Source organism: Lygodium microphyllum, chromosome 29, assembly GCF_053477565.2.
Source record: "Lygodium microphyllum isolate KBCC chromosome 29, Lygodium_microphyllum_v1.1.10, whole genome shotgun sequence".
Classification (NCBI taxonomy): Eukaryota; Viridiplantae; Streptophyta; class Polypodiopsida; order Schizaeales; family Lygodiaceae; genus Lygodium; species Lygodium microphyllum.
In genome coordinates, this window is record NC_141163.1 from 66218242 (window position 1) to 66243606 (window position 25365).

At 41.5% G+C, this 25365-nt stretch overlaps 2 protein-coding genes across 6 annotated transcripts in view; both read left to right on the forward strand.

The window, feature by feature from the left end:
- The window catches only part of LOC148010729 (vesicle docking protein), a 79373-nt gene extending 54119 nt beyond the window's left edge, over positions 1 to 25254 (forward strand). For 2 of the 5 annotated variants that reach the window (XM_087671249.1, XM_087671247.1), the window contains exons 4-8: positions 12777 to 13256; positions 21654 to 23237; positions 23322 to 23390; positions 23675 to 24026; positions 24185 to 25250. In XM_087671249.1, coding sequence (XP_087527375.1) covers positions 12777 to 13256; positions 21654 to 23237; positions 23322 to 23390; positions 23675 to 23806 — 2265 coding nt within the window. In that variant the 3' untranslated portion in view covers positions 23807 to 24026; positions 24185 to 25250. Of the gene's footprint in view, positions 1 to 12776; positions 13257 to 21653; positions 23238 to 23321; positions 23391 to 23674 lie in introns of all 5 variants that reach the window. The other 3 variants (XM_087671250.1, XM_087671248.1, XM_087671251.1) reach the window with 3 other exon arrangements.
- Positions 5299 to 7407, forward strand: LOC148010730 (uncharacterized). Its single transcript, XM_087671038.1, has 3 exons — positions 5299 to 6358; positions 6487 to 6802; positions 6925 to 7407. Exons 1-3 carry the CDS (start codon positions 5472 to 5474, stop codon positions 7405 to 7407), a joined length of 1686 nt encoding a protein of 561 aa, XP_087527164.1. The 5' UTR covers positions 5299 to 5471.
- Positions 25255 to 25365: the final 111 nt, after the last annotated feature.

The following is a 25365-nucleotide window of genomic DNA, read 5'->3' on the forward strand; positions in this document are numbered from 1 at the left end:
CCCCTGGCTGTCATGAATGACCAACAAGCTTTTTGGTCAGTTTGCCCCTTGATTTTCAGCCAAGACTTGTCTCAAATTGCCCCTTAGCTCGCCAAATGCTCCCCCAAACCAATTGGGATGGGCTGGCTGCTGAAATCATTGGCAATCCTTCAGATTCCAGCTGCTAATTTCAGTCTTCAATGCTTCCAATTGTTGGCACGGATCCCAATAGAAATTCACTCGCTCTCCACCAAATCTGGCTGAGATCTGCTCTAAATGACTGAGAATTGGTGAGAATGGCTGAGCATAGACTGGAGAAGGTGAGATAATGCTGTAGAGAGAGAAATCTCATAGTTTCTTCGCGGAGAAACCCCCATAAATGGCTGTTGCCTTGTCAAGACTGCCCCATAAGTTGTCACTTGTTGCCAGAGAGCCAGAAACTGCTGTTGCCAGTTGCTGGAGGAGTCATAAATATTGTTGCCTTCTCTTGGAAGGGTATTTACTGCAGTCTCCAGCCTTTGGAAAGTCCCCAAAGCAGGGAAATCTGATCAGCAGCCTCTTCTTCCTCTCTTTCTCAGCTTTTATTCCCAGAATGAGCCTCCAACAGCCCCAAATAGCCTTCTTCCCTCTTGCATGGATAGTTTTGCCAAGTGGTAGCCTTCTTAATCCATTTTCCAGCAAATTTCAGCCATTTAATTAAATTTCAGAATTAATTAATCCTATCTTTTTGACCTTGCCCAAAATTAGATGTGCGCATCCACAAATTAATTGGCTAGGCCATTTAACCCCAAGTGGTCTCAAGCGTTAATTGACCTGTGGATGCCTAGTCCGTAGTGTTACCAATGACACTTATGAGCCAATTAATTGTTTGAGGGCCAAACTGACACCAACATTCACTTAGAACTTAGCTAACATAACTTGTTACATTTTTTATCTTTGATACTCACTATTTCCTCGTGGTTCTTGGCTTGTTATTGTGAAATACTAGCTTGCACATCACATTGCATCTCGACATTGCACATTTGATTATTAAATTAATCAAATGTCAATCTAGCATAACCAAAACATTCAAAAATTTCATGTCCGCGTGACAAACCTCCCTTGTGAAATCCCAGCAATAGTCCCCGATTGCACTGCAATGTGCCAAAGCAAAAGGATAGTGCATTGGAATTTCCATAAGGCATCATAGTCAGTACAACATTCGCCACTTTTGTTTAACTATGCCACATGCCCAACACTTGGTAGAAATTTTCCAGCCAATATAAACATAGCATAAAAATTGGAAAATAGTTCATAACTATTACTAGAAAACCCATCGGATGCATCCATTTGTCTTGTTCTCAACTCTTTTGACTAAACAACCATAGTAAAGTATTAACTGAGCATAAACCATGGCTGAACTGTCAATGGCATTAATTAAACATGTTGTTTATGAATGCAATTGAAAACCATTGATAACTGAGCATACATTGATCATGATCTGATCATATGTTGATCATAAAACTAACTATAAACTGATTTCAAACAAATTTCAAGTTGATGCAAATTTTTAGTTTTAGAGCTGTGGTAAAGACCATACTCATTTGCATACATTTCATAGCGACTAGTACACTGAGTAGTGACCTCATGGCAGACATACTGTTAGCACAGTACCTTGGATGCATGCTGAATACATTTGAGATCCACTACATATGAGAGCTGTCCATTACTAGCGGAGTGGAAGTGCTACCTCCCCTTGAGTATTAGGCACTGCTTTGGACCCCTGCTCCGCTGAATTTGACTGAGCCCGATAAAAAATCAGCTCTAACTGAAAGGCATCAAGGTAAAGCTGCAACAACTGAGGATGGTCTGCCAAGTCATCATCTTCCATCCACTTAGTATTGATTGGTGAATAGTTTTGAAACTTCATCAAATACCTTTGGAAACTTTACCTCTAATATTTCTTTCTTTATGTACCAAAATTTGCTTAGGTACTGATATCTCATTCAGCTCCTCAACTTTAGGATGAATTTCAATAGATACATCCTCTAGTACATCGCCATGAAAAGGCCTTAACAAGCTAACATGAAAGGCATTGTGTATCCGCCAATGTGGAGGCAACTTCAGTTGATAAGCAACATTGTTGATCCTCTCCAACACTTGGAAGGGGCCATAGTATCTCATACTCAACTTCGGATACGACCTCTCTCTACCTTTTATCTTTTTCAGCCTTGCCTTTTCATATTGCAGCAATACATGATCACCCTCGGCAAAGTGCAAAGCACATTTATGGTGATTAGTTGCTCTCTTTTACTTTTCCTGATATCTCTGAAGTGCATACTTTATCTTTGCATAGGTTGCATCCAAGCTTTCCACCTAGCAATCAGCCTCAAAGGTCTTATCCTTAGTGTTCAAGATAGGTGGTACCTTCTTACTACCCTTGATAACCTCAAATCGAGTTTTGTTGGTGAAATTATGCATCGTATTGTTGTATGCAAACTCTACCAAAGGCAAGTATTGCTCCCACTGTGTCTTATGCTCTGATACATAACACTGTGAAATTTACCTCTTCAGACTTACCATTTGTCTACGGATGGCAGGATGGTGAGAATTTCAGTGTGGTACCCGTATTCTATCCCTTTCAAAATAAATAGGTCATTCAAGGATCTTAATCACAAACTATCGATTTTGGCATGCCGTGGTATTTAAACACATGCTACAAAAATAAGCATGCCATATGATTAGCCTTTATATTCTTTCTCAGTGGAATAAAATGGGCTTGTTTGCTATTTTTGAAATAGGTAGGGGCTGCAACAAATTTGACATGTTTTGCCTATCATGCTTCACTTTTTGACATATGATGCATGTCTTGACAAATTGCTCTGCATCATGCCTCAAAGCTGGCCAATAGAGGAAATGCTCCATTGCCTTGACTATGGCATCAATCCCTCTATGCCTTGTTCTCACTCATTATACTAGGCCTCAACTGCTTTGTGATACACAATCATCCATGTATCATCAGAAAACCATCTCTAAGTAAAAAGTGCTCATGCTTTTGGCTATTGTAAATCACACACATTGGCAAAATCTGAATCAGTAGCATATTGGTTCTTCATGGCATTCAACTTAGTGTATTAAATCATACTGATGGTTGAAATCTGAGGCTTACGTGACAGTGCATCAACCATCTATATGCACAATGTGGAAGTAAAACATAGGTAAAAATTTGCCCATCTCATGTGCTTCTCAGATAACTTCATCTGAGTTAAAAACTAACATAATGTTTAATAGTTCGTTTACACCATGAAATCAGCCCCTAAAAGATAGTGTTTCCATGTTGAAAGTGCATGAATTACAACAAGGAATTCCTTCTCATAAACTTACCAATTTTTCTCTACACCGTGGAGAAAACAATTCTCATAAGCTACAACTCGGTCATCTTGCATTAAAACAGTCCCAATGCTGTTCCCACATGTATCACATTGAACCACAAATGACTTTCTTAGAGCGGGCAACACAAGCACATGATTTGAAATTATATTTTCCTTTAACCTAACAAATGTTGAAATTTCCATTGCTATCCCTCTAAGTGGTACATTCTTCTTCTGCAAAGCATGCAGTGGGAGATGCAATTTCAACAAAACTGCGTATGTACTTCTCGTAATAGGAGCATAGACCTAAAAAGTTACAGATCTTATGTACATTCCTCAAAGGTGGTCATGAACGTATTGCCTTAACCTTTGCAAGGTCCATATGAATATCATCAGCCAACACATTGTGTCCCAAAAAGTGTATCTCATGCAAGAAAAGTTCACTCTTCTTGTTATTAATAACTAGTCTATGCTTATGTAGTTCATTAAACACAATGTTTAAATGCTTTCTGTGCTCTGCCTTATTCTTTGAGTAGATAATCATTTCATGAAGGAAGGTGTCCACAAATCCCCTATGTGGCTTGAAGATGTGATTCATCATTCCATTAAAAGCGCGAGAGCATTCGTAAGTCCAAAAGGCATAACAAGGAACTCATATAACCCAAAAGATGTCCTGAAACCTATCTTAGGCGCATGCTAAAGAAGGGTACCTTGGGTCCTCAAAGTCAAAAGACTAGTGGGGCAAGGCCCTAAAGAATGGTACCTCGGGTCCTTAAAGTCAAAAGATTGGTGTAGAATACATTGAACTTCGGGGATGGTAGTTGAGCCAAAAGAATTATGGCGATGTCCTTAGAAGATATAGTTCGTTCGAGAGATGCAAGCTTATCTCTCATGTCCTCCAATTTGTTAATATGGTCCTTCGTGGAGATCATCAACATTGAGTATCCGAAGCTTTTTCTCAAGGGATATGCGGTGGGCGAATGTCTTCTGATGGTAGAGAGATGCTAGCTTCTTCCATACCTTCATGGCAGTCTTCAATTTGCGAGCACGCACTAGGATAGAATCTGTCAAGCTCATAAAAAGAAAAGATCTAGCTAGAGAGTTGAGCCTATCCCATAAGGTAGCATGATCCATCATTGATCCCACTATGGTATCCCCCACGAGACCAGGTATGAGATGGGATTCTGATTATATGAAATGCCGTTTCTGGCGTTTTAGAAACGCTATAGCGTTTCTAGAAACGGAAACGCCCAAGAAACGACGTTTCTGCAGACTACGATTTGGGGCAAAACTTTGGCCCGAACATGAGCGCGCCCTGACTCCCACATTCCAGTTGACTTTTTACCTGCCTACGTTTCTTCTCTCCACTCTGTCGGGCCTGCTCCTTTGTCGACTGAGGACTCCAGAGCCACAGCACACACACACACACACACACATTCTGTCTCTCTCTCTCTCTCTCATCTCGAATCTTCTATCTCAAATTTCTGTGTGGTTGTAGGTTGTAGCCTGTGAATCGTGATTTTGATTCGTGAATTTGTGACCATCTCACGCTGTAGCCTGGGCCTTGCACTCATCATGGTGAAGGATGTTGCATGGGATCATGTGACGATTCTCACCGAGTATAGAGGTGGTGGTGGCTCCAAGCGATGGAGATGTAATTATTGTGGCATTGAAAGAGGAGGGGCAGCCACAAGGATCAAAGATCATCTTGCACATGTGGCAAATAAAGACATAGGTCCGTGCCCAAATGTACCCGTAGACGTGAAGGATTCTCTTCAAGCGTGGAAGCTTAGTCGGTTAGGCAATCAAAGTGCATCAGTTATAGGGGAGAGGGGAGTAGATAATGTAGCTTCTGCAGCAACAGGGCCATCAAAGAGGAGTAGAGCTACATTGGAGTGAGATGCAGCTTCAATGGGAGGGGCTGGGGCGCATAGGACTCCATTGGCAGGGTCCACTAGTAGTGGAAGTGGAGTTGGTACAGGTACAGTGGTAGGGCCGGCAAAAGGGTCACTTCAGAAGGCAAGCATTCAGGCAAGCTTGCAAAAGCAAGCTATTCAAGAGGCTACTAGGGAGCTCACTCGCTGCTTTATACAGTGTACTATACCTTTTTATGTATTGCGAACACCACGATGGAGATCAGCCATGAGGGCCATTAGCCGTATTGGATGCAAGTGGGAAGGTCCATCCTATGATGGTATGCGCACACGAGAATTGAAAAATGAGAAGATGCGTATACAGGCTCAGTTAGAACCATTGAAGGCCACTTGGGTAAAGTATGGATGTACTGTGTTATGTGATGGGTGGACAGATGTACGTAAACGCAGTGTCTATAACATTCTAGTGTCCTCATGCAAGGGGACAATGTTCTTGAGAGCCATTGATGCTTCAGCTCTTGGTATAGTGATCACAGGCTCGTACATCTATGGGCATATACGCACAACCATTGAGGAGATAGGGCCAGAAAATGTGGTGCAGGTGATTATGGATAATGGTTCCAATTGTGTTTCCATGGGGCAAATGCTTGAGGCTGCCTATCCCAAGATTAGATGGACTCCGTGTGCATCACACTCTCTTGATTTATTGATGGAGGACTTGCAAAAATTGAATTGGGTAGACACTATTCTTACTATTGCAAAGTCCATGGTGAACTTTGTCATCAAGAGGCCTAAAGTGTTGAGCATCTATCGTGCACATAGTGACCTTGAGTTGCTGAAGCCATCTAGCACACGCTTTGCGTATATGTTTATAGTTGTTGAGCGGATTGTGCAAGTGCGCCAGGGCTTGATGCGCACAGTTGTGTCCAGAGAGTGGTCAGCCATGCCTGAGCATCAAGATACACACTATAGGGCTTTTGCACGACAGGCTATGGATGAGACATGGTTCTTGGAGGCTGAAGCTTTTGTGAAGTCCATCAAGCCTATCTACTCCGTTTTACGCATCACTGACATGGAGGGGAGTACCATGTTGTATGAGTACATGGATAAGATCGGAGAGGCTTTTGAGAGCAATGCCTATCTTTCTCGCTCAAAGTAAGTTCCTTTTAAATTTTTAACTTTTTCTATTGTGGTATTAACTTATTTTTAGAGTCTAGAAGACACTAGTTGTGTACGTATTTATGATTGTAATTTGTTATAAACTTATACATGTGTCAATGTAGGATTGAGGAGCTTCAATGTGTATGGAACACGCGATGGGATTGGTTTCATAGACCAATCCATGCTGTTGCACACGTATTGCATCCTCTATGGCGTGATGAGATGCAATACGAGAATGAAGAGCTAGAGCATGGCATTGAGGAGTACTTCTCAAAGTGGACAGGAGGAGATGTGCAGATGCTGAGAAGGCTAGAGGATGATGATCTCCTCTTTCGAAATAGGAGTCTCTCTTTTGGTCGCCCTACAGTAGAGCTTCGAGAGAGACAGTTGCAGCTTGTGTCTTGGTGGGAGAAATATGGGACATCCGCACCTACCTTGGTAAGTAGGCTAACCTATAAACCATAGTCTAGACTCAACTTTCAAGCTTCAGAACAAACATGAATCATGATACAAGAATCAATTATAATTTTTTTTTCTTGTTTTTATCATGTGATTGGCAGAAACGTCTTGCCATTCAAGTTCTTTCACAAGACTGCAGCTCAGGTCCTTGTGAAAGAAACTGGAGCACTTGGGCCCTCTTCCACGCAAAGAAGAGGAACCGTTTGACTATAGCACAGCTTGAGAGACTTGTGTACTGTCATTGTAATCTTCGCCTCCTCGAGCACACATCTTCATCTCCTGAGCCTTGCCAGGTGAATGTTGACAAGATTGACATTGAGAAAATTAAGGACATTCCAGACATTCCCAGAGAGGAGCTAGACATTTATACCATGCTATATGAGGAGATGTCAGCTCCAGTGCACCACACACGAGCTTCACCACGGAGGTTAAGATCGACAAGCAGGGGTGCCATCACTTCAACAAATGTACCCTTGCCCTCATTTAGTAGTGCCGATGACCACTCTGAGTCAGATATTGCTTCTGTCAGTGCATCTAGCAGTGCTAGTGGTAGTGATGCAGATGCCGAGGAGGGTGATCACTGATGAGACTTGAGTCTTGACTCTTCAGAGTTTAGACAGCTGCTCTCTTGTATGACTGTGTCTTATCATTTATGTTTACGGTCATTGACTGAGGACTCAGTGGACCGTGGTGTTTTATGGATCATTAGTTATCAACTTATCTTTTATGCTCTTGTATCTTTTTTTCATGATTCATGAATATTATCCAGCCTCCAGGTGTTTTTGTGATTCATGTATATCTATTATCATGTTACATGTAAATTGTAATGATCTAATCTTTAAAGTGTGATCTATGAATATCTTTAGAGTGTGCTTGGCACTTGCCAATTCAAAGTTTTAAGTATACTGTATGAATCCTGATGTATCTTTCGATTTTGGAAATTGGTGCAAGCTATAGGTAACACGTTATAGAAGTTAGGATTTAGGACCTCCGACCTAGTATGATAGTATCAAATTTCAATGTCAATAATCAATTGTATGTTAATCATGTATGTCAAGTATTTCTCGATCAAGTGACAAGTGTGGCTTATTGTCATCTATTATCTATATTATATATTAAATCAGGGTTACATATTTCCTTGTATCCCTGTTTCCCCGTTTCCCCGTTTCTTCCTGGAGACGAAACTCCGTTTCTACCGTTTCCCCACCATTTCCGTTTTGCCGTTTCCGAAACTCCAAGTAACTATGGATGGGAAACAAACTCCCAAAGGTTGAAGGTATCAATAATACACTCCACCTTACATGACCACAATAAATAGTTTGAACCATCCAAGCGGTCCTTGGGCAAAGAAGTATCAACACCTACACTAAGAGTGCCATAGGAGGCATCTTCGGACCAGGATGTCAGGTCTTTTGAGAAATACGTAGGGAAGGGAAAGGAGAAGGTTGCCAGACAAACAAACTAGGTGACCTTTGTTCTGCGTAGTCTATGCAAGAATCATTGCAATAATCTTGCCACCTTTCAGAGGAATGGTGTGAATGCTCATCCTCTGAATCATCGAAGCCTGCAAGCTGGTGATAAGACATCTTCAATGACTTGCAAGATACTTGGAAAACCTGCGTTTACTGTAGATAGCCCCTCGAATAGTGACTATCACTTAGCACCTGGATGGCTGCGTTTTAATAACACGTGGATGGGGAGGGATGTGTTAGTAGTTTGAGAAGGGCTCCTCAACATTTATCACCTCTATGTCCTCTCGTTTGGTGATGATACCATGTGAGAGTGTGCAATGGAGGAAGGACACGAACACAGAGAGAAAGGAAGAGAGACATAGTAGGAAGAAGAATAAATAAATCTGCGTTAATTGAAGATGAATGCTGAATACAACAATGTGGATTTATCAATCTTTGCATGCAGCCTGAGGCATTAGTGAGGGCACTAGATTAGGCTGAAAATGGTGATGGCACTAGCAGCACTAGAGACAGAGGAGTATGCTGTAGATGGAGTGTATGAATCAGCAAGCTGCAGAATAATGTGATCTGCCAGGTGTGGGGGACAGCTATAAAAAGCCAAAGTCCCCAAAAATTGGCTGACCTGAAATCTGGGCCAAAAAAATATGGCTGATCTGTTTTAAAAAAAATTGTTGACTGCAGTAAGTGCAGTCCCACTTCACAGGCTGCTTGCGAAAATGATGGTGGTAGTACGGATGCTGATGTGGCAGTCTGGGTGATGACATGGTAGTCATAGTGTGACTGAGAGCAGTAGAATGACAGAGAAAACTGAAAAACACATAATAAAAGCACACTAAGCTGTTAGAGCTCCCATGTCTTTGTCAGGCTCTGACAGGAGCTCAAAACTAGGATATGATAGACTGACAACCCTAAAATAGGCAAGCTAACAATTTCATCTTCTTAGGAGATTTGCTCTTCTATCTACATGGAGGCTTCCCCTCTTAAGGCAGATCATGCAATCTCTCTTTTGATGCTATCATGGTGGTGACTTCTACCTTGCTCTTCCAGTCGGGTGTTTTATCCTTATACTCATCTATCATGGTGGTTCTTGGCATCACATGAAGACCGACATCAAGCTCCTCTTTCTACTTCGACCTTGACATCCAAGGTTAAGAGGGAATTCCTACCTCTTTAAAACAGCCCCAAAATAGTAAACTACCAAAAGTTTCATTAAATGGGGAGTGGTTCTAGAGGGTTTCTATGTCCCACATGTAAAACCCTAATTTGGGAGGATTCTTCCACATCTATAAATAGATAGGTTGCCCACAATTCAGCCCCATTCTTGGGTGTAGGTTTCTCACTCCCACGTGCATATTTGAGCCATTAGCCACCTTCTTTTTGCTGTCCAGCTCCTGTCTACTATAGCACCATCCTGTCTTGTACCTGGCATCTCTATCCTTGCTGTCACCTTGCTGCATGGAGGCCTCACATTGCTATGTTTTCAGCTGCCATCTGTTGGATGTAGTTTCCTCATCATCAACACTTGGATCAGCTTGCGTTTGCAGCTCCAAACTTGGCAATAGGCTAATCTCCACCCGGCAACTACATTTGCTTGCATTTTTGCAATTGGTGTGGGCGCTTGCATTATCATCCACTTCCTTAGCTATTGCCTAGGTTTCCTACTGCCTTGGTGATCAATGTTTTGTAGCTTTCCATGCTCTAACATCTCAGATTGGTGGTTACAACACTCGAGATGTGTCTTTGGTGGACGTTTGTGTTTGTTTCCATGTTCGAGTTTTGAGTTTTGCATTAAGGGTTTGAGTTTTGTACATCATTGGTTTGAGTCTTTGTGTTTTAGTTGTGATCGTCCTTTCTATGTTTTCTCAATGCAAACTATAGCATATCTTCACAAATGTTAGGATGGTCTTATAGTGTAAGTGCTCATAGGGCACTTTAGGGTTAACTTGATGTTTGTTTACTTATGCTAGTCTATGTGCGAGTATAGCTTGTGGTCCTAGTGAGGTGTAATCAAAGCCACTTCCTACTCTTCGCGGCACATGTTGTGACAATATGCACAAAACCATGGAGCTCATGGGGTCATGATGGTCCAGTGTGACAACCTTTCTCCACTCTTGCATAGGGTGGTATGGGTTGCTACTAGCATAAGAAGAGGGCAAGGGGGGCACATGCAAGTTGGTGGTAGGAATGAATTGTGAGTACATTTCTATTATTGTTAAAGATTTTTGTAGAAAATGGTGTGTTATGGTTGCTACTTTGGTTCTGTATATTGTCCTTTACATTTGGTGCCTTGAGGGTGTCCCGTATGACAATGAGAGTGAATTTTTAGTTTCTTTGTTGTGTTTTGTTCAATAATTGTGATGAAGAATGAGGAGAGGAGAATAATGGTTTCTATGTGCTCATCCATAACATTGAGTGGTTCTTTTCTATTGGCAAGCATGCTTAATTTGTTATATAGCTGGTTTTGCCTTCATGTGACTATTCCTTGGTTGAGGCGACCATTTAGTGGAGTAGTAGCAATTGGCTACAATTGTGTGTCAAGGAGGAGACATCACAGTTTAATGCATGCTAAAGGCAATGAATCTAGTTGATGGATGGGTGCTATGATGAGTTGCTATGCTCGTTCTAGCCAGGAGGATGGCAGGTTGCAACACAACGAGTATCTTTCGTAGCCAATAGTGCTCTTGGGAAACCCTTGCCACATTGACGAGCCTTTGAGCTTGCAATAGGGCTCCTTTTCCTCCCTTTGAGCTGGCTGTCTTATTGTTAGGCAGTCCCTTGAGAGATGGTGTTTTTCCTCCAATGGGCAATGTGTTGATAGTCATGTCTATCACCTGCACTTGGAGGGTTTCAAATTGCTACCACTTGTTGTAGGACGGATCATGGTGGTTGCAAATTACATTAGCAACATCTCTTTGCTCTCTAACAGTCTCCTCCTCTATCAGAATCACTGCAATAGACATCTACCAATCCCCAAAAATAATTTTCCCACTCGTACAAGCAAGTTTTACCAAGTGGCAGCCTTCTAATCCAAATTTTTAGCATTATCCAACTTATTAAATTAATTATCAAAATATTAATTCTAACAATTAATTTAATAATCATTATAGTATCCAAAAAAATAATTCCACCAGCCAATAATTAAATTGGTTAGACCAATTTATCTTACAAGTATCCTTGAGCAGTTATTAGCCCTTGGACTGACGTTAATTAATTAATTAATGCCTAGACTCTAATGCCACCATTGACAGTAGTGGCCAATAAATTGGTCTAGACCAAAATCTAACATTGGATACCACCTAGGACTTGTCAGACATAACTGCTTACAACTTTTTCCTTTGGCACCAAGTGATATTTCAAGGTCCTAGGTCCCATAGTTTGAAATAATTAACTTGCACCTCATATATGCAAGTCACATTAGCACATTTGATTAACTTTTAATCGAATGCTAAGCAAAGCAAAAGATTTTCATGTCCTCGTGATGTTCATGCCCGTATGAATCACATAGAGGATCAATACAATTATGTATGGGAGTGCATCATAGACTTTGAGCTGGAGGCAGTCTATTGTCCTATTGTGGACATATTCATGAAGCCTCTTCTAGAGGTCTTCTTCCATGCTTCATCACATGCACCTCCTTGGCCTTTAGACACTCCGAAGGGCTGAGAGGGTGTTAGCATTCAGTGTTTTCATGCATGTCATATTTTGGTTGTGAGTTCTATGAGAGTTTGATGGAGAGGGAGGAGCTCTGACTGTCCTTTTCATTGAGCACATCAGTCGCATGCATTAGCATTTCGTCTCCAAGCTGATCACCTGTTGTTGAGTCCTGTTCACACTGTTTGTGGCAGCATTTCAGATTTATGCCATGTGGCACAGCAGGGCAGCGTGATTTCCAGCATTCGCATTGTCTAGGTCCGACCTGATTTTTGGCATGTTTGGGGAGCAGCCAGCCAGTTTTATGAATGCCGCCTATATATATTGCTGCTTCCATTCAGGACTGAGCAATGCCAGATCAGATCACCTACCATCTCAGCATTCTATTGCCAGATTCTAGCACCCTTACTGATGCAGATTGGTGTCATGCAGGAGTTGTCTGTAGCAACCTTGTATTCTTGTGTTTGTGATCTACATCTGTCGTGCACTCTCACATTGTTGTGGTAGCAAGAAGATATGTATTTCTACGGTGCGCAGGTTTGTCTTATCTGTTGAGTCTCAGGTTGTGCATTTGTGTATGCTGTGAATGTCTTTAGTAATCTGCAAAAAAGAAGTTTTGCCTTTAGCTATGCACGTGTGGGTGATCTGTTCAGGAGCTTTCCTAATAGGTTGCTTGTTATGTTCCAACTGTTTGCATGTGCAAATGATGTTTCTCTGATTATGCATCTGTAGCAATTCAATGTTTTTGTTTTTGTTGTGCACCAGTGCTATTGCAGACGTTTTCAGTAATTTCACTTCTTGAATTGCTCTTATAATGAGGTTATTGACAGGAAGCACATTCAGCACATCCAGACACTCCTTTAGGAACCGATGCATTCCATGATTATAAGAAACTACTTCTGGAGCACTTCCACTCTATCATGCAAACAGAAGAATCAGATCTTTTAACGAATCTAGAAGATGCAAACATTTCAGGTGGGAAGCACAATGAAACAGATCCAGATGTGAAAGAAGAAAAATCTGGATCAGAAAATCTTGAACCAGAATTGGACAAGGGAGCTGCAGTGGAAACTGAAGGGTTAATGATTGAGATAAAACACTTTCCTATGCTCATCTGTCCCCTTTCAGCAAAGGCATTTGTGTTCCCCTCAGGAGGAACATTAGCTGGAGCTCTGTTATCTGGAAAAACAGAGAAGGGTGTAGGTTTTGGCTTGCCTTGCATTGACAAGGGTGTCTTGGTAGATGATGATGAAAATATTCCTGTTGGTGGGATGTTGCTTGCTCATTTTCTTCAGCATCTTGCTGGACAGGTTAGTTGGTTAGAGGTTTTCAATAACTTTCTTATCTGGTTAAACATGTCTTTCTGCATCCTGTAGAATTCTTATTAGGACTAATAAAAAAGTTTTGATTAAAGATAATCAACATACTCATTATATAAATAGGAAGGTGGCATCTGCTTACTGTCCAACCATAGTATATCTGGCCCTCCATTGAGCCCTGTAGTCGGCCACTGAGACATGCTAATGCAAAGCCTGTGAATTTTCTTGTGATGGTGAATACCCCATGAAGGTCTAAAACTACACAGGCTTGGTATAGAGTCCAGGAATAAGGTGTACAGAATACTCATGGATTTTATAGAAATAAATGTCTTGGTGCCTCCTTATAAATTTAAGAATTACTAAACCATGGTCTTTTGACTGCTGACTTTAGATTGGACTCTCTTTAGTTGATCAGAGTATTCAGACTCCAGAGTGCTTACTGTGCTGACGTAAATCTACCCAGGTTCCAACAGAACATAGCTGGCTTATCTTTATGATCAATAATCTTCTCCACAGTTGCTTTTGGACATTGCTCCTGTAAAACTGATTCAGTGCTAGGCATAAGATTGCACTTTTGTTATGCTCTCAGTTAAAATTATAGCATGAATTGCAACCTTGTCCAACTACAACATGAGTTCTTTTGTGGTGGACCTTGGTTGTACATCAGAGTTGCAGGATGTGAAAAAGAGGCTGAATTCTGTGAGTGAGTGAATTGTGAAACCAAGAAAACTCAAAAGCACTTATGAAAAATACCATACTGAAGTGTTCCCAATCCTCGATGACAAGACTGTCAGGAAGAGATTGGTGTCGAGATGTTCTAAAGTGTAGCCATCAAAACCAGTGGCCTTAAAGATGGCCGAATTGCAAAATTCCATATTGTCTAGGGAGTCTAGAAATGCACCCAACAAAGGAAAGTGACATAAGGCTTCAAGAAAACTAGGAAGGATCTAAAAAGCGAGAAGAACTTGCCAAAGTTAAATGAAGGAAAACCTAGTCTAACAGAGGAAGACATTTGATGAATATGCTCATGCCAGGGAGAAAAACTTCAAAAAATATGTGGTGTGTTCTTATTCAAAGCATCTCATCTATGACAAGTAGCTGAGGCAACCCTTTTGACAGAAAACATAGAATCCAAAGGAAACATCAAGCATATTTTCGTGAGAACCTTTGCAAATTTAAGAACTCTATGAGAACATAAGAGAATGTGTAGAATGCTTCACCAATCCAGGCTATGTTGGGAATAAAGGCCCTCATGCCTTTAAATGTTCTCGGGTGTGAACACACCCTTAGCACTTGTACTTACACATATATATCTATCTAAAAACCTAAAGGTACACTTGTTATTGTACCTAAAAACGTGCTCACTCTTTGCTCTGCTTTGCTCTCTCTCACTCTCTGTGTCTCTAGCTACGCGTAAAGACTGACTGTCTCGATCTTCGTGCCTAACCTGCCACTACAAACTGGTATCAGAGCGTAAGGTGCAGACGATCGTCAGGCGTGCAGATGGCTGGCATGCAGACAGCTGGAGTTCGTGTTGAGCAGGGAGTCAGCTGGACTTCCTGACCAAACTGGAGTTGGAGTTGGGTTCAACAAATTGCTGACCAGGAGGACCAGCGTGGTCCAGTGGGCGTGCAGTAGGTGCAACGACCAGCGGATAGCAGGCAACGAGGACCAGCGGGCAGGGAATAGTGTGCAATGGGCAGTGGGTAGTGCGCAGCTTGCAACGAGGACCGGACGACACGGGCAGGACCAGGAGACTGGTCCAGTGTGGACCAGCAGGCGCCAGCGTGACCATCACGGGCGACTTCATAGGCGACCAGGCGGCGATCTGCATGGCATGCCCCCCCCCCGGGGTCACGTTCCTTTTTTCTTTAAAAAAAAAAGAAGGAAAAATCAGCTTCTACCCCTTTCTTGATGGGGTTTTGCGGACGCAAGCACAAAATTTCAGATTTGTGCAAAATTGAGCTAGAAATTTGAGGCTTTTCTTGAATTTGGGGATCTCAACGCAGAATTGGACAATCTGATTGAGAAATTGCAAAGTCGGTGCACATTTACCTGGGAATTTTAGGGCTTTTCACATTTTAGTGAAATTCTTTCAATTTCACTGAAATTAGTGCACGCAGGGCTTGGAATTTGCCCAGATTTGGTGCAAGCAAGATGCAATAGTGATATCTGTCTCAGAAATTGTAGGAGTTTTGTGACATTTTGTCCCTAACATTTGGGGCTTTTCATGTACATGCACAAATTGGGCTGACATTTACCCAATTTCTCGACACTAATGCACATTGGACCCCATGCAATTTACAGCTTTTGCAGTTTGGGCAAAATCTATGCAACATTTGGTCATTTTATGTACATGTAGGTTGAATTCCACGCAATTTGGATATCAACACTTGGTAAAATTTGGGGGTTTTACTGAAATTGCTCTATTTTGGAAAAATTGGCGTGTCCTATGCATGACAGAGAAAATGCAAATGTGTAGTTGATGCTTTGAGCACAAAAATTTTGGGGCTTTTGACTGTGTGTGTCAAATTTTAGGCCCGTGGGTACATGTACAACAGAAATTGTAGCTAAAATTTGGGATTTTCCATGTAATGTGATGTATATGCCCTTGGAATAGCTGTAATCAATTGTGGAATGCTGTAGCACATGGTTTGGTGCTTCTGAAAATTTAATTACGGATCTGAAATCTGTGCTTCTACGTGGTTATTTATTGCTGTTTGGTACTTGTTTGTACCTTGGTCACTTGGGTGACAGTTTTGGGTCTGCATGTGCTGTTTTTTGGTCACATTTGGGCTGAGAATCATGACTGGCAGTAATGACAGCAGTAATCTAATGCACAGAAAGAAGCTTGAAGGAGCATACAACTTTGCAGTTTAGCAAAAATAGTGCTACAATATTGTGTTGCAAAAGAAGCAGGCAAAGCCGATTAAAACCAAAGGGGCAAAGCCCGCGGACATGGAACATGAAGATTGGGATGAATTAAATGAGCTTGCATGCTCAACCATCGAGCTATCGATTTCTGATGCCTTGTTGTTCAACATTGAAGGATTGGATTCTGCATATGCTATTTGGACTAGATTGGAAGAATTGTATGCACAAAACAGTGCTATAAGCAAAGTGTATTGGCTGAAAAAGCTTATGGATTTGCGTATGAAAGAGGGTACAGCAATGTCTACTGACTTGAGTGAGTTTATGATGAGAAATTTAAGGCTACTTTTTTGCTTTGCACTCTCCTGGAGAGTTGGGATACATTCAGGACTGCTATGAGCAATTCTAATGTGATCCTTTTGTATGCTGATGTAGAGAGCACTCTACTCATGGAAGAAATGAATCGGCAGAATAATGCATCCACTAAGTCTTCTAGTGCTTTGCATACTAGGGGCAGATCATAGTAGAAAGGTAAATCTGATAGCAAGGGACGCAGTAAATCATGTGGCAAAGATGTTGAATGCCATCATTGTGGCAAGAAAGGTTACTTTAAACGTGATTGCTACAAATGGAAGAAAGAGAAAGGAAAAGGCAAGAAGACAGATGATAGCAAGGAAGAGAAGAAGGATAATCGGTCTAAGAAGAGCAGTGTAAAAATTGAAGAGGTGAATGTAGTCACTCATGACAGTGATAGTGGAAGTGACGTACTCTTTATCTCTTCACACTTTGGTGCACATGTTTTACTTGCAGATACAGATGATGACATGCATACTTGGATTCTCGATTCAGGTGCTTTCTTTCATGTCACCCCTCATCATGAGTGGTTCTCTGACTATACAGGGGGTCGGCATGGTGTCGTCCATCTTGGGGACAACTATGCATTTGACATTGCAGGTATTGGCAGTGTGTAATTGCAGTTTCACCATGGCTGTGTCTTTACACTTCAGTATGTACGGCATGTACCTGAGCTCAAGGGGAGCTTGATTAGCACAGGGTAGCTAGATGATGATGGTTTTCATATCACCTTTGGTGATGGAAAATGGAAGATCTGTAAGGGATCTAGAGTGATTGCCATAAGGTACAAGAGTGATACTTTGTATCCACTTCATGTATCTAGTGTGCGTGACCATGTTGTTGTTGTGACCGAGCAGCTAAGTGTTTCTTTATGGCATGGCCGTTTGGGACACGAGTCAAATTGGAATGAAAGAGCTTTTTTGTTTGGGTTGCTTGCCTTGTCTTCGTTATGCTGATTTTGAGCATTGTGATCATTGCATTTATGGTTAACATGCACACACGTCTCATAAAAAGTCACTTTCTTTGAAATCTTCTCCTCTAGAGTTAGTACATTCAGACTGAAAATTAGACTAATAAGACACTTAAGTGTCTTCGCTTTGACAATGGTGGAGAATATGTGTCCAAGGCCTTTCAAGCATTTTGTAATAGCAAAGGGATAAAAAGGGAGCTCACTGCCCCTAATAATCTATCCCAAAATGGAGTTGCAGAGCGTATGAATTGGACCATACAGGATAAGGTCCGTACGATGCTGTCTCATGCTGCATTACCGCATGGTTTTTGGGCAGTTATGACAGCCGTTCACTTAATTAATTGGTCACTAAACAGGTCTTTGGTGGAAGGAGTTCCCCAAAAAGCGTGATCAGGCAAGTCACCTTCATATGCTCATCTGAAAGTGTTTGATTGTGAGGCTTTTATGCACATTCGTAAAGAAAAACACAACAAACTTGAGCCAAAGTCCTGTAAATGCATTTTCCTAGGATATGGTGACGAGGGTGAAATGGGGTATAAATTATGGGATCTCAAGAAAAGGAAAGTAGTACACAGCAATGACGTTATCTTCCGGGAAGATTGCATGCATAAACAGCCCGAAAAGACTGAGGAGGTCCATAGGGTTGTATTCCAGGAAGAAATACCTTTTGGATAGCAAAATGTGCCCGCTGTACAGCAGCAAATACTTGCTGTAAATGAACCTATAAATGCAAAAAATAACGCTGGAAATGATCAGCCAGCTATTGCCTATGATAATGAACCACCATATGTGCAGGAACAACCAGGACAGTAAGCTGTTAATGCTGATTTGCAGGCTGAAATGCCAGGACAGCATGCTGAAAATGGAAATTTGCAGGAACAGCCAGCAAACAATGATCATTGGGTTAGGAGATCATCCAGAGCTACTAGACAACCTGACATTTATTCCTGGTGCAAACAATGTGGCTGACTATGTCACGTTGACAAATTGTGGTGAACCGTCTTGCTTCAAGGAAGCAATGGACAGACATGACAGCAAGAAATGGTATAAAGCCATGTTGTCAGAAATGGAATCTCTTGAGAAAAATGACACTTGGAACTTGGTGCAGTTGCCTAAAGGGCAAAAAACACTTCCATGCAAATGGGTTTACAAGATGAAGGTCACTTTTGGTTCCTCACCAAAGTATAAAGCAAGATTGGTTGCAAAGGAGTACAAACAGGAGCATGGAATTGACTTTGATGAGATTTTCTCTCCTATAGTCAAGATGATTACATTGAGAACCATTTTTGGCTTGGTTGCAGTTGAAGATATGAAGCTCATACAGATGGATGTAAAGAATGCGTTTTTACATGGTGATTTGCATGAATACATATATATGCAGCAACCTGAGGGGTTTGTGAAAAAAGGGAAAGAAAAAATGGTATGTAAACTCAAAAGGAGTTTGTTTGGGCTGAAACAAGTACCAAGAGAATGACATCATAATTTTGATACATTCATGTAGTCTCAAGGCTTTCATAGAAGTCAAGTGGATCAGTGCTTGTACACCAAGAAGGCAGCAGATGGCAGCCTGATTATCTTGGTTTTGTATGTTGATGACGTGCTGATTGCTGGCAGGGATACTCATGCCTTGGACTCATTGAAGCAAAGTCTTCATGGCAGCTTTGACATGAAGGATCTTGGTGATGCAAATCACATTCTTGGCATGCGAATACTCAGAGATAAGTCAAAAGGATCACTCTATCTATCTTAATAGGAGTATATCTCCAAGGTTTTGCAACATTTCAATATGGAGGGGGGGAAAACGATTGGGGTTCCATTGCCTCCATATATGAAACTCAGTGCAGAGGACAACCCTACATTTGATGATGAGAAGGCTGAAATGGCCAAGATACCATATGGTTCAGCTGTTGGCAGTTTGATGTATGCTATGGTTGCTACACGTCCTGACATTGCCTTTGCAGTGGGAGTGGTTAGCAGATACGTGGCAACCCCTTGCAAGAAGCATTGGGATGTAGTGAAAGATATTATGAGATACCTTAAAGGCACAAAGGAGTTGTGCATCTGCTTTGGGAAGTAGAAGGTATCTGTTGTTGGCTTTACGGATGCAGACTATGCTGGTCATGCGGATTGCAAGAAGTCCACTTCCGGGTATGTGTTTACTTTCACAGGAGGAGTAGTCTCTTGGATCTCCAGACTACAAAAGTGTGTTGCATTGTCTACTACAGAGGCAGAGTATGTGGCTGCCTCAGTAAGGAGGCTTTAGGGCTTTCACGTCTGGTGGGAGAGCTTGACAACTTTTGGCATGACTTCTTGCATGGCAATTTCTTATCCCATCAGTCCATGGTCCAAGTTGTCCCAAATTGCAGAGCATGCAGTAACGAATGCCACTAGATCATAGTTGCACTCATACTATGTATGGACTGTCTGTTATGTACAGTTTTTATTGTACCATACAACACACGTGTACTTGGGCTTGAGGTGGTTCAGTTACCATAGGGTATTTTTAATTTGTAGCGAAGGTGTGCGGCTATTGATAACTTTTGGCATGACTTCGTGCATGACAATTTTTTATCCCATCAGTCCATGGTCCAAGTTGTCCCAAATTGCAGAGCATGCAGTAATGAATGCCACTAGATCATAGTTGCACTCGCACTATGTATGGACTGGTCCATTGTGTACAGTTTTTACAATATCTTCCAACTTCCAAGACTTATATTTAGCAGAAGGTGGCTTAGACCAAGTGGTTGGGAGAGGGCATTTTTGATAGTGAGAGAGCATGATATCTTAGAACGTTACTTTAGATATTCTGATCTATGAGACAAGCTGAATAGGCTCCAGTAAATTCCATATTTGCCCCAAGTGGACATGTGATGCGTATTGAGGTCATGTGTTTGTCATGAATGCAAAAAGAAAACATCTGACCATCATCATCAACCACACTAGTGATATATCTAATGCTTGACTTCAAAGGATTATGAACTTCAACATGCTCTTGAAATATGGAAGGTTCTTCAAGTGTGCACTTCATTGTATGCTTTCCCCATGCATAGCATTTCCTTGTGGTGGTGGCCTACTAGACCACTAAATGTGGGATTGTATCCTTTTGCAATCTTGTATGAAAGGAGTTGGAATATAGGTAGCCCAAATTTCCCTTCAAAAGTACCCCAAACCACAATGATTTGTTCCAGTGACCATAGGCCTTCAAATTGAGAGACATGCCAGCCAACATGATTGTCCAAAGCTATTTTTGCTTGAAGAAAATGGTTAGAAAAGTGGCCTTCCTTTTGCTAGTACATGATCTTGTATATATTAAGAGCCCCATACATTTCTGGAGTGCAGAAAAAGCTTGCTGAAACCATAAAAGTCCCATTTCTTGAGACAAACAAATTCACGTGCTTCTTGTTTTAGGTTAAAAGTGGAAAGAAACACTGCACATGAGCCACGACAGTTGATTGGGCTATGCAAAGGCAAACATACAATGGCCAAGTTGATAGCTGCAATGAAGACCTCCCCCACCCAAAAATTAATAAGAAATCCAAAAGACCCAATCAAAAAACCCACCCACCCACTGATCCACACTGCCCCCTCTCACCCAAACAAAACAACCTCACCGATAATAGTTGGTATAGAGGGCATGAGACAATGGACACAGACTTTTTCAGGGCTTGACCAACACCACCAATATTGGCGCCACCCTACAAAGGACCGTCTGAAGCGTGCCATTGATAGATCCGTACAGAATTGTAGAGCTAGGCAATCCTGCCCCTTTTGGGCCAAACAATGCCCACAGGACTATATGAGGATCCGTGCTATCATGTTGCATCAACATTGGACACTCTTGAGGAGACTTGCTTCAGGAGTTACCATCATAGATGTACAGATACCTCCATCACAAATACATGTTTGATCTTTTAGAATAGCAGGAGATCTGGGACATCTTGTACATGTAAATTTCTTTCTTGTTGTTTTACCAATGTCATGGATCAGTTGTGTTTCTTATTTTGACGGCAAAGGTCATTTGACCTTCAGTTGGTGTCTATCAGTAGTTAGTTAGCTGTTTAATTGATATTTATGTGCACACACACACACACACACACACACACACACAGAGAGAGAGAGAGAGAGAGAGAGAGAGAGAGATTTACGAAAAAAAAAAGAGAGAGAGAGAGAGCAGTTCATTTTTTTTGGAGCAGCTTGATGTAAAACTGGATGTATTCACTCTGGGACCTCTTGCACATGATGTTGGGAAGTTATTAACAGAACTTGCAGGGCTAGCTGATGTCTCTGTAAGGTCAAAAAGGTCTGCAGGGCTTTTACTTATTGATCGCACACTTGATCTTATCACCCCCAGCTGCCATGGTGACTCTTTTATTGATAGATTTTTTGCCTTCTTACCAAGACGAGAGTGTGAAAATGATGTCCGAAAACTAACATACAAATCCAATTCTTTGGTGCTTAAACGCCGTCCTCTTGATATAAGGGTGTCAAATACAAACCTTTCACATGGTGAAGATGTTGATGAATTTGGCTTTCTAAACCAAGATTCTTTTTCCAACTTGACAAATCATTCAAATCAAACTGGCTTGCAAGCTTTGGCATCACAGAACAATGTAGATTCAGGCAAAGAGGAGGTTGAAAGTAACAGAAGGCCTCTTGACCGAACTGTTTCGCTGCTGTCTACGATGGGTGGTTCACTTTTTGATTCTGTAAAGGGTCATGAGAAAGGGTACCTTGATCTACTGTTTGAGAAGAGGATCAGTGAGGCTGCACTCTCCATCAAGAAATGGCTTCATGAAGCACTTCGACAAGAGAAAAAGCATGTCTCTACGAGACGGCTGGGTGCAGCGTCTGCAGAGGATATTCATGCTTTGCGGAAGCAGCTATTTCAGAGCTTTGGTGCTACAGTGAGACATGCAGAATTAATTCAGATTGCAAATGCAGCAGAGCTTGCTATAGGATCTGTGATGGGTACTAGGTGGGAAGCTCTTAGCAGTGCAGAAAAGGTTTTGACCATTTGTGCAGGTGATAGCCAGAGTGTTGCTTTTCAAATCCGTGATCTGGTAAATCAAAGCATTCACAGAGGAGATAACCGACCTCCTTCCCATCATAGCTTGCTGTCACTTCGAGATGCATTAACTCTTGCAATTGTTGGGTATGCCTTGGCAGGGGACTACTTTGGAACTTCTGGTTCTGGGGGTCCCTTCTCATGGGAAGAAGAAAGGGAGTTGAAACAAACTGTTATTGATGCTATTTTACAAGGTTCTTGTGATATGAAACTTGGCTTCCTTTGTGGGTTGGAGGACTCTCTTGCTGCACACTTGCAGCATAAAGAGTCCAGTAATCCAAGCACTGAAAGTTTTCTTCATTCTGATGTGAAGGCAGAGAACAATGTGCAAGATGCTGAAGTGAGTTTTGATGATGGATGGGAAACATGGGACGATGAGCCTGTACATGATGGTTTTCATGCTGGTGAGATTGGAGATGGGGGGAAAGGTTATGGAGAGATGCAACTACAGTTGGAAGTCCGGGACAGAGTGGAAGAGGTATTCAAGAGATTGCACAAGGTTTCAGAAACAAGGAGACATCTTAAAGTGAAAGAGAAGCCACTGTCTTTGGAAGAGGGTGAGTTTGGTGGTTCATCTCGCAGCCACAGAAGTTTAATTTATAAAGTGCTTTCTATGGTATTTGCAAAAGCTGATATACCGGGACTAAAGCACCACTCTTCTGCCATTGGGCGCTTTATTAAGAGTGGACTTGGCAGGTTTGGATTAGTTCAGGTGATGTTGTCAAACATTTTTCCATTGAATTTTCTAATTCTTGTGTTGGATCAAATCATTAAGATGTGTTGATTTTTTGGACAGGCAAAATCGAAGCTGAGTGACAGCAAGGTGTTACTGGTGTTTGTGATTGGAGGGATCAATGGTGTAGAGGTATGATTTTTAGATATGTCTCTTACAGCAAGCTCTTTGTAGGAGACCTTAAACATGGTGTGAATTTGTAGGTCACAAGTTAGGTATTGTTAGAATATGTGAGGCTACAATAAGTGTCTTGTGAATTGGAAGTTGGGGGTCTGCATAACTTTCTGTGCTTAAAAATGTTGGCAACAATCAATAGAAATTGATGGCCTTTTACAAGCTATGCACTACATTTACTCAAGTGGATGTTATAACTCTTGAAATTTCATGCTGATAGTTTCCTTTTCCCTTGATGACAGGTCTGTGAAGCTAAAGAAGCACAAGCAGCTTATGCAGCTGCAAATGGATTTGATGTTTTGCTTGGAGGAACTTCTTTTTTGGCACCGGATGATATTTATGAGCTTGTGATAGGATCCATTGGAGCTCCTTAAACATGGAATAGACTGAAAATGATCAAACTCATTATGTGCTTCCTTTTCCAAAAGAAAGAAAGGTTCACTGAAGTTTCATGAAAATGTGGGCTATGAGAGAGAACAGTCACCAGGCTAGAAGTGATGTACGAGCACTGTCCCAATAGTCAGAGTGCAATGCATCACAGGTGCAGGCTGCAAGAAGACATGTTGTTTATGTTTAACAACTTCTGCAATCAAAGTAAGTATACACAGTGATATTCAGAATAAAATACCTTTTATCATGCAGTGATCATTCGTATTTCTTTTAGCACTTGGATCAGTAGAGATACTGTGCGAAGGCTATTCCCAAGAGGTCATTTATTCTAGCTTAATGACTTACATACTGATCGTCAACAGGCTGGCAAAGCATGATATGAGAAGAGTGGTGGCCGGTGGGTGCCTTGAAAAATTGTTCTTCAACAGCTCTTGAGACATGAAATTCTTGTACACATTTTGATTTTTCCCTGGAGGGATATTGGTCCAGAATTCTTATATAAAGTAATGCCCATGCTTGTATGTTGTCTGAAATTTCATCTGGACACCAGTTCCTCCAGAATTCCTTCATTATTTCTTTTGTATTGGTAGCATCAACACTTTGGTTAGATGTTTTCAACTGGCAAAGATCAGAAGTGACAAGATGCTACATGGAGAAAAGGCTCGGCTTTTTAAAATAAGGAGTTTTAGAGCCTTCTGGAAGATGCTTCTTCACCATGGGAAATGATGGAAAGAGTTCAGTCATCCTTCTTTCTTATGTGTATGTGCAAGCATGTTCACTATGTTGTGATGGAGGCTCTGAGGGAAAGCTCATATGTCTTTTGAATTCAGAGCTAGCTATGAAAGGTGGATATTATGGCGTGTGTGGTTTTGTGTTCTATAAACCTTGATGGCATGCAATGCTATCGGTGTGCTGCTAACTGCCTGTTTTGAAGGCTGCATATATCCACCATATTTGACTTGGTTGACTCACCAAAGTAGTAGGGGATTGCTCTTTGTGAGTTTCTTTGGTAATCCCAATTAGGAACTGCGATATCCTGGACAAGGGACCACAAATAGGTAGGAATGGATACATATCTCACAGTTTTCGGACTCTTATCTCTTTTGATGTCACTGCTATAGGTCTGGCTGCTGGTTATGGAAGATCTTCTGCCTCTATCCTTGATCAATGTGAGGGATTGAGTCTGACTGGATGCTACAATATCTTGGATGTTTAAGTCCCTGTATAGAGGTGGTGTGTTTATGTGCAATAGAAAGCTTCATAATGCTAAGCCTCATAAGGTCACTATTGGCAAAGCCTTAGTTGGCCACATGTTCAATATGTAATTAGCATACAAAATAGCTCCCAACAATTGAATTGTTTAGCGAATTCTATGCTTTCACCATGCATTGTCCCATATTCATGAGTCTTATTTTTCATCTCATCCACTCCATTTTGGTGTGCAGTGTAAGGCAATATATGTTTGATGCTGTATACCTTATTCAGCCATAAATGCATGAACCTCTTTAGATGTGTATACTACCCATGGTCTGTATGTAACCAT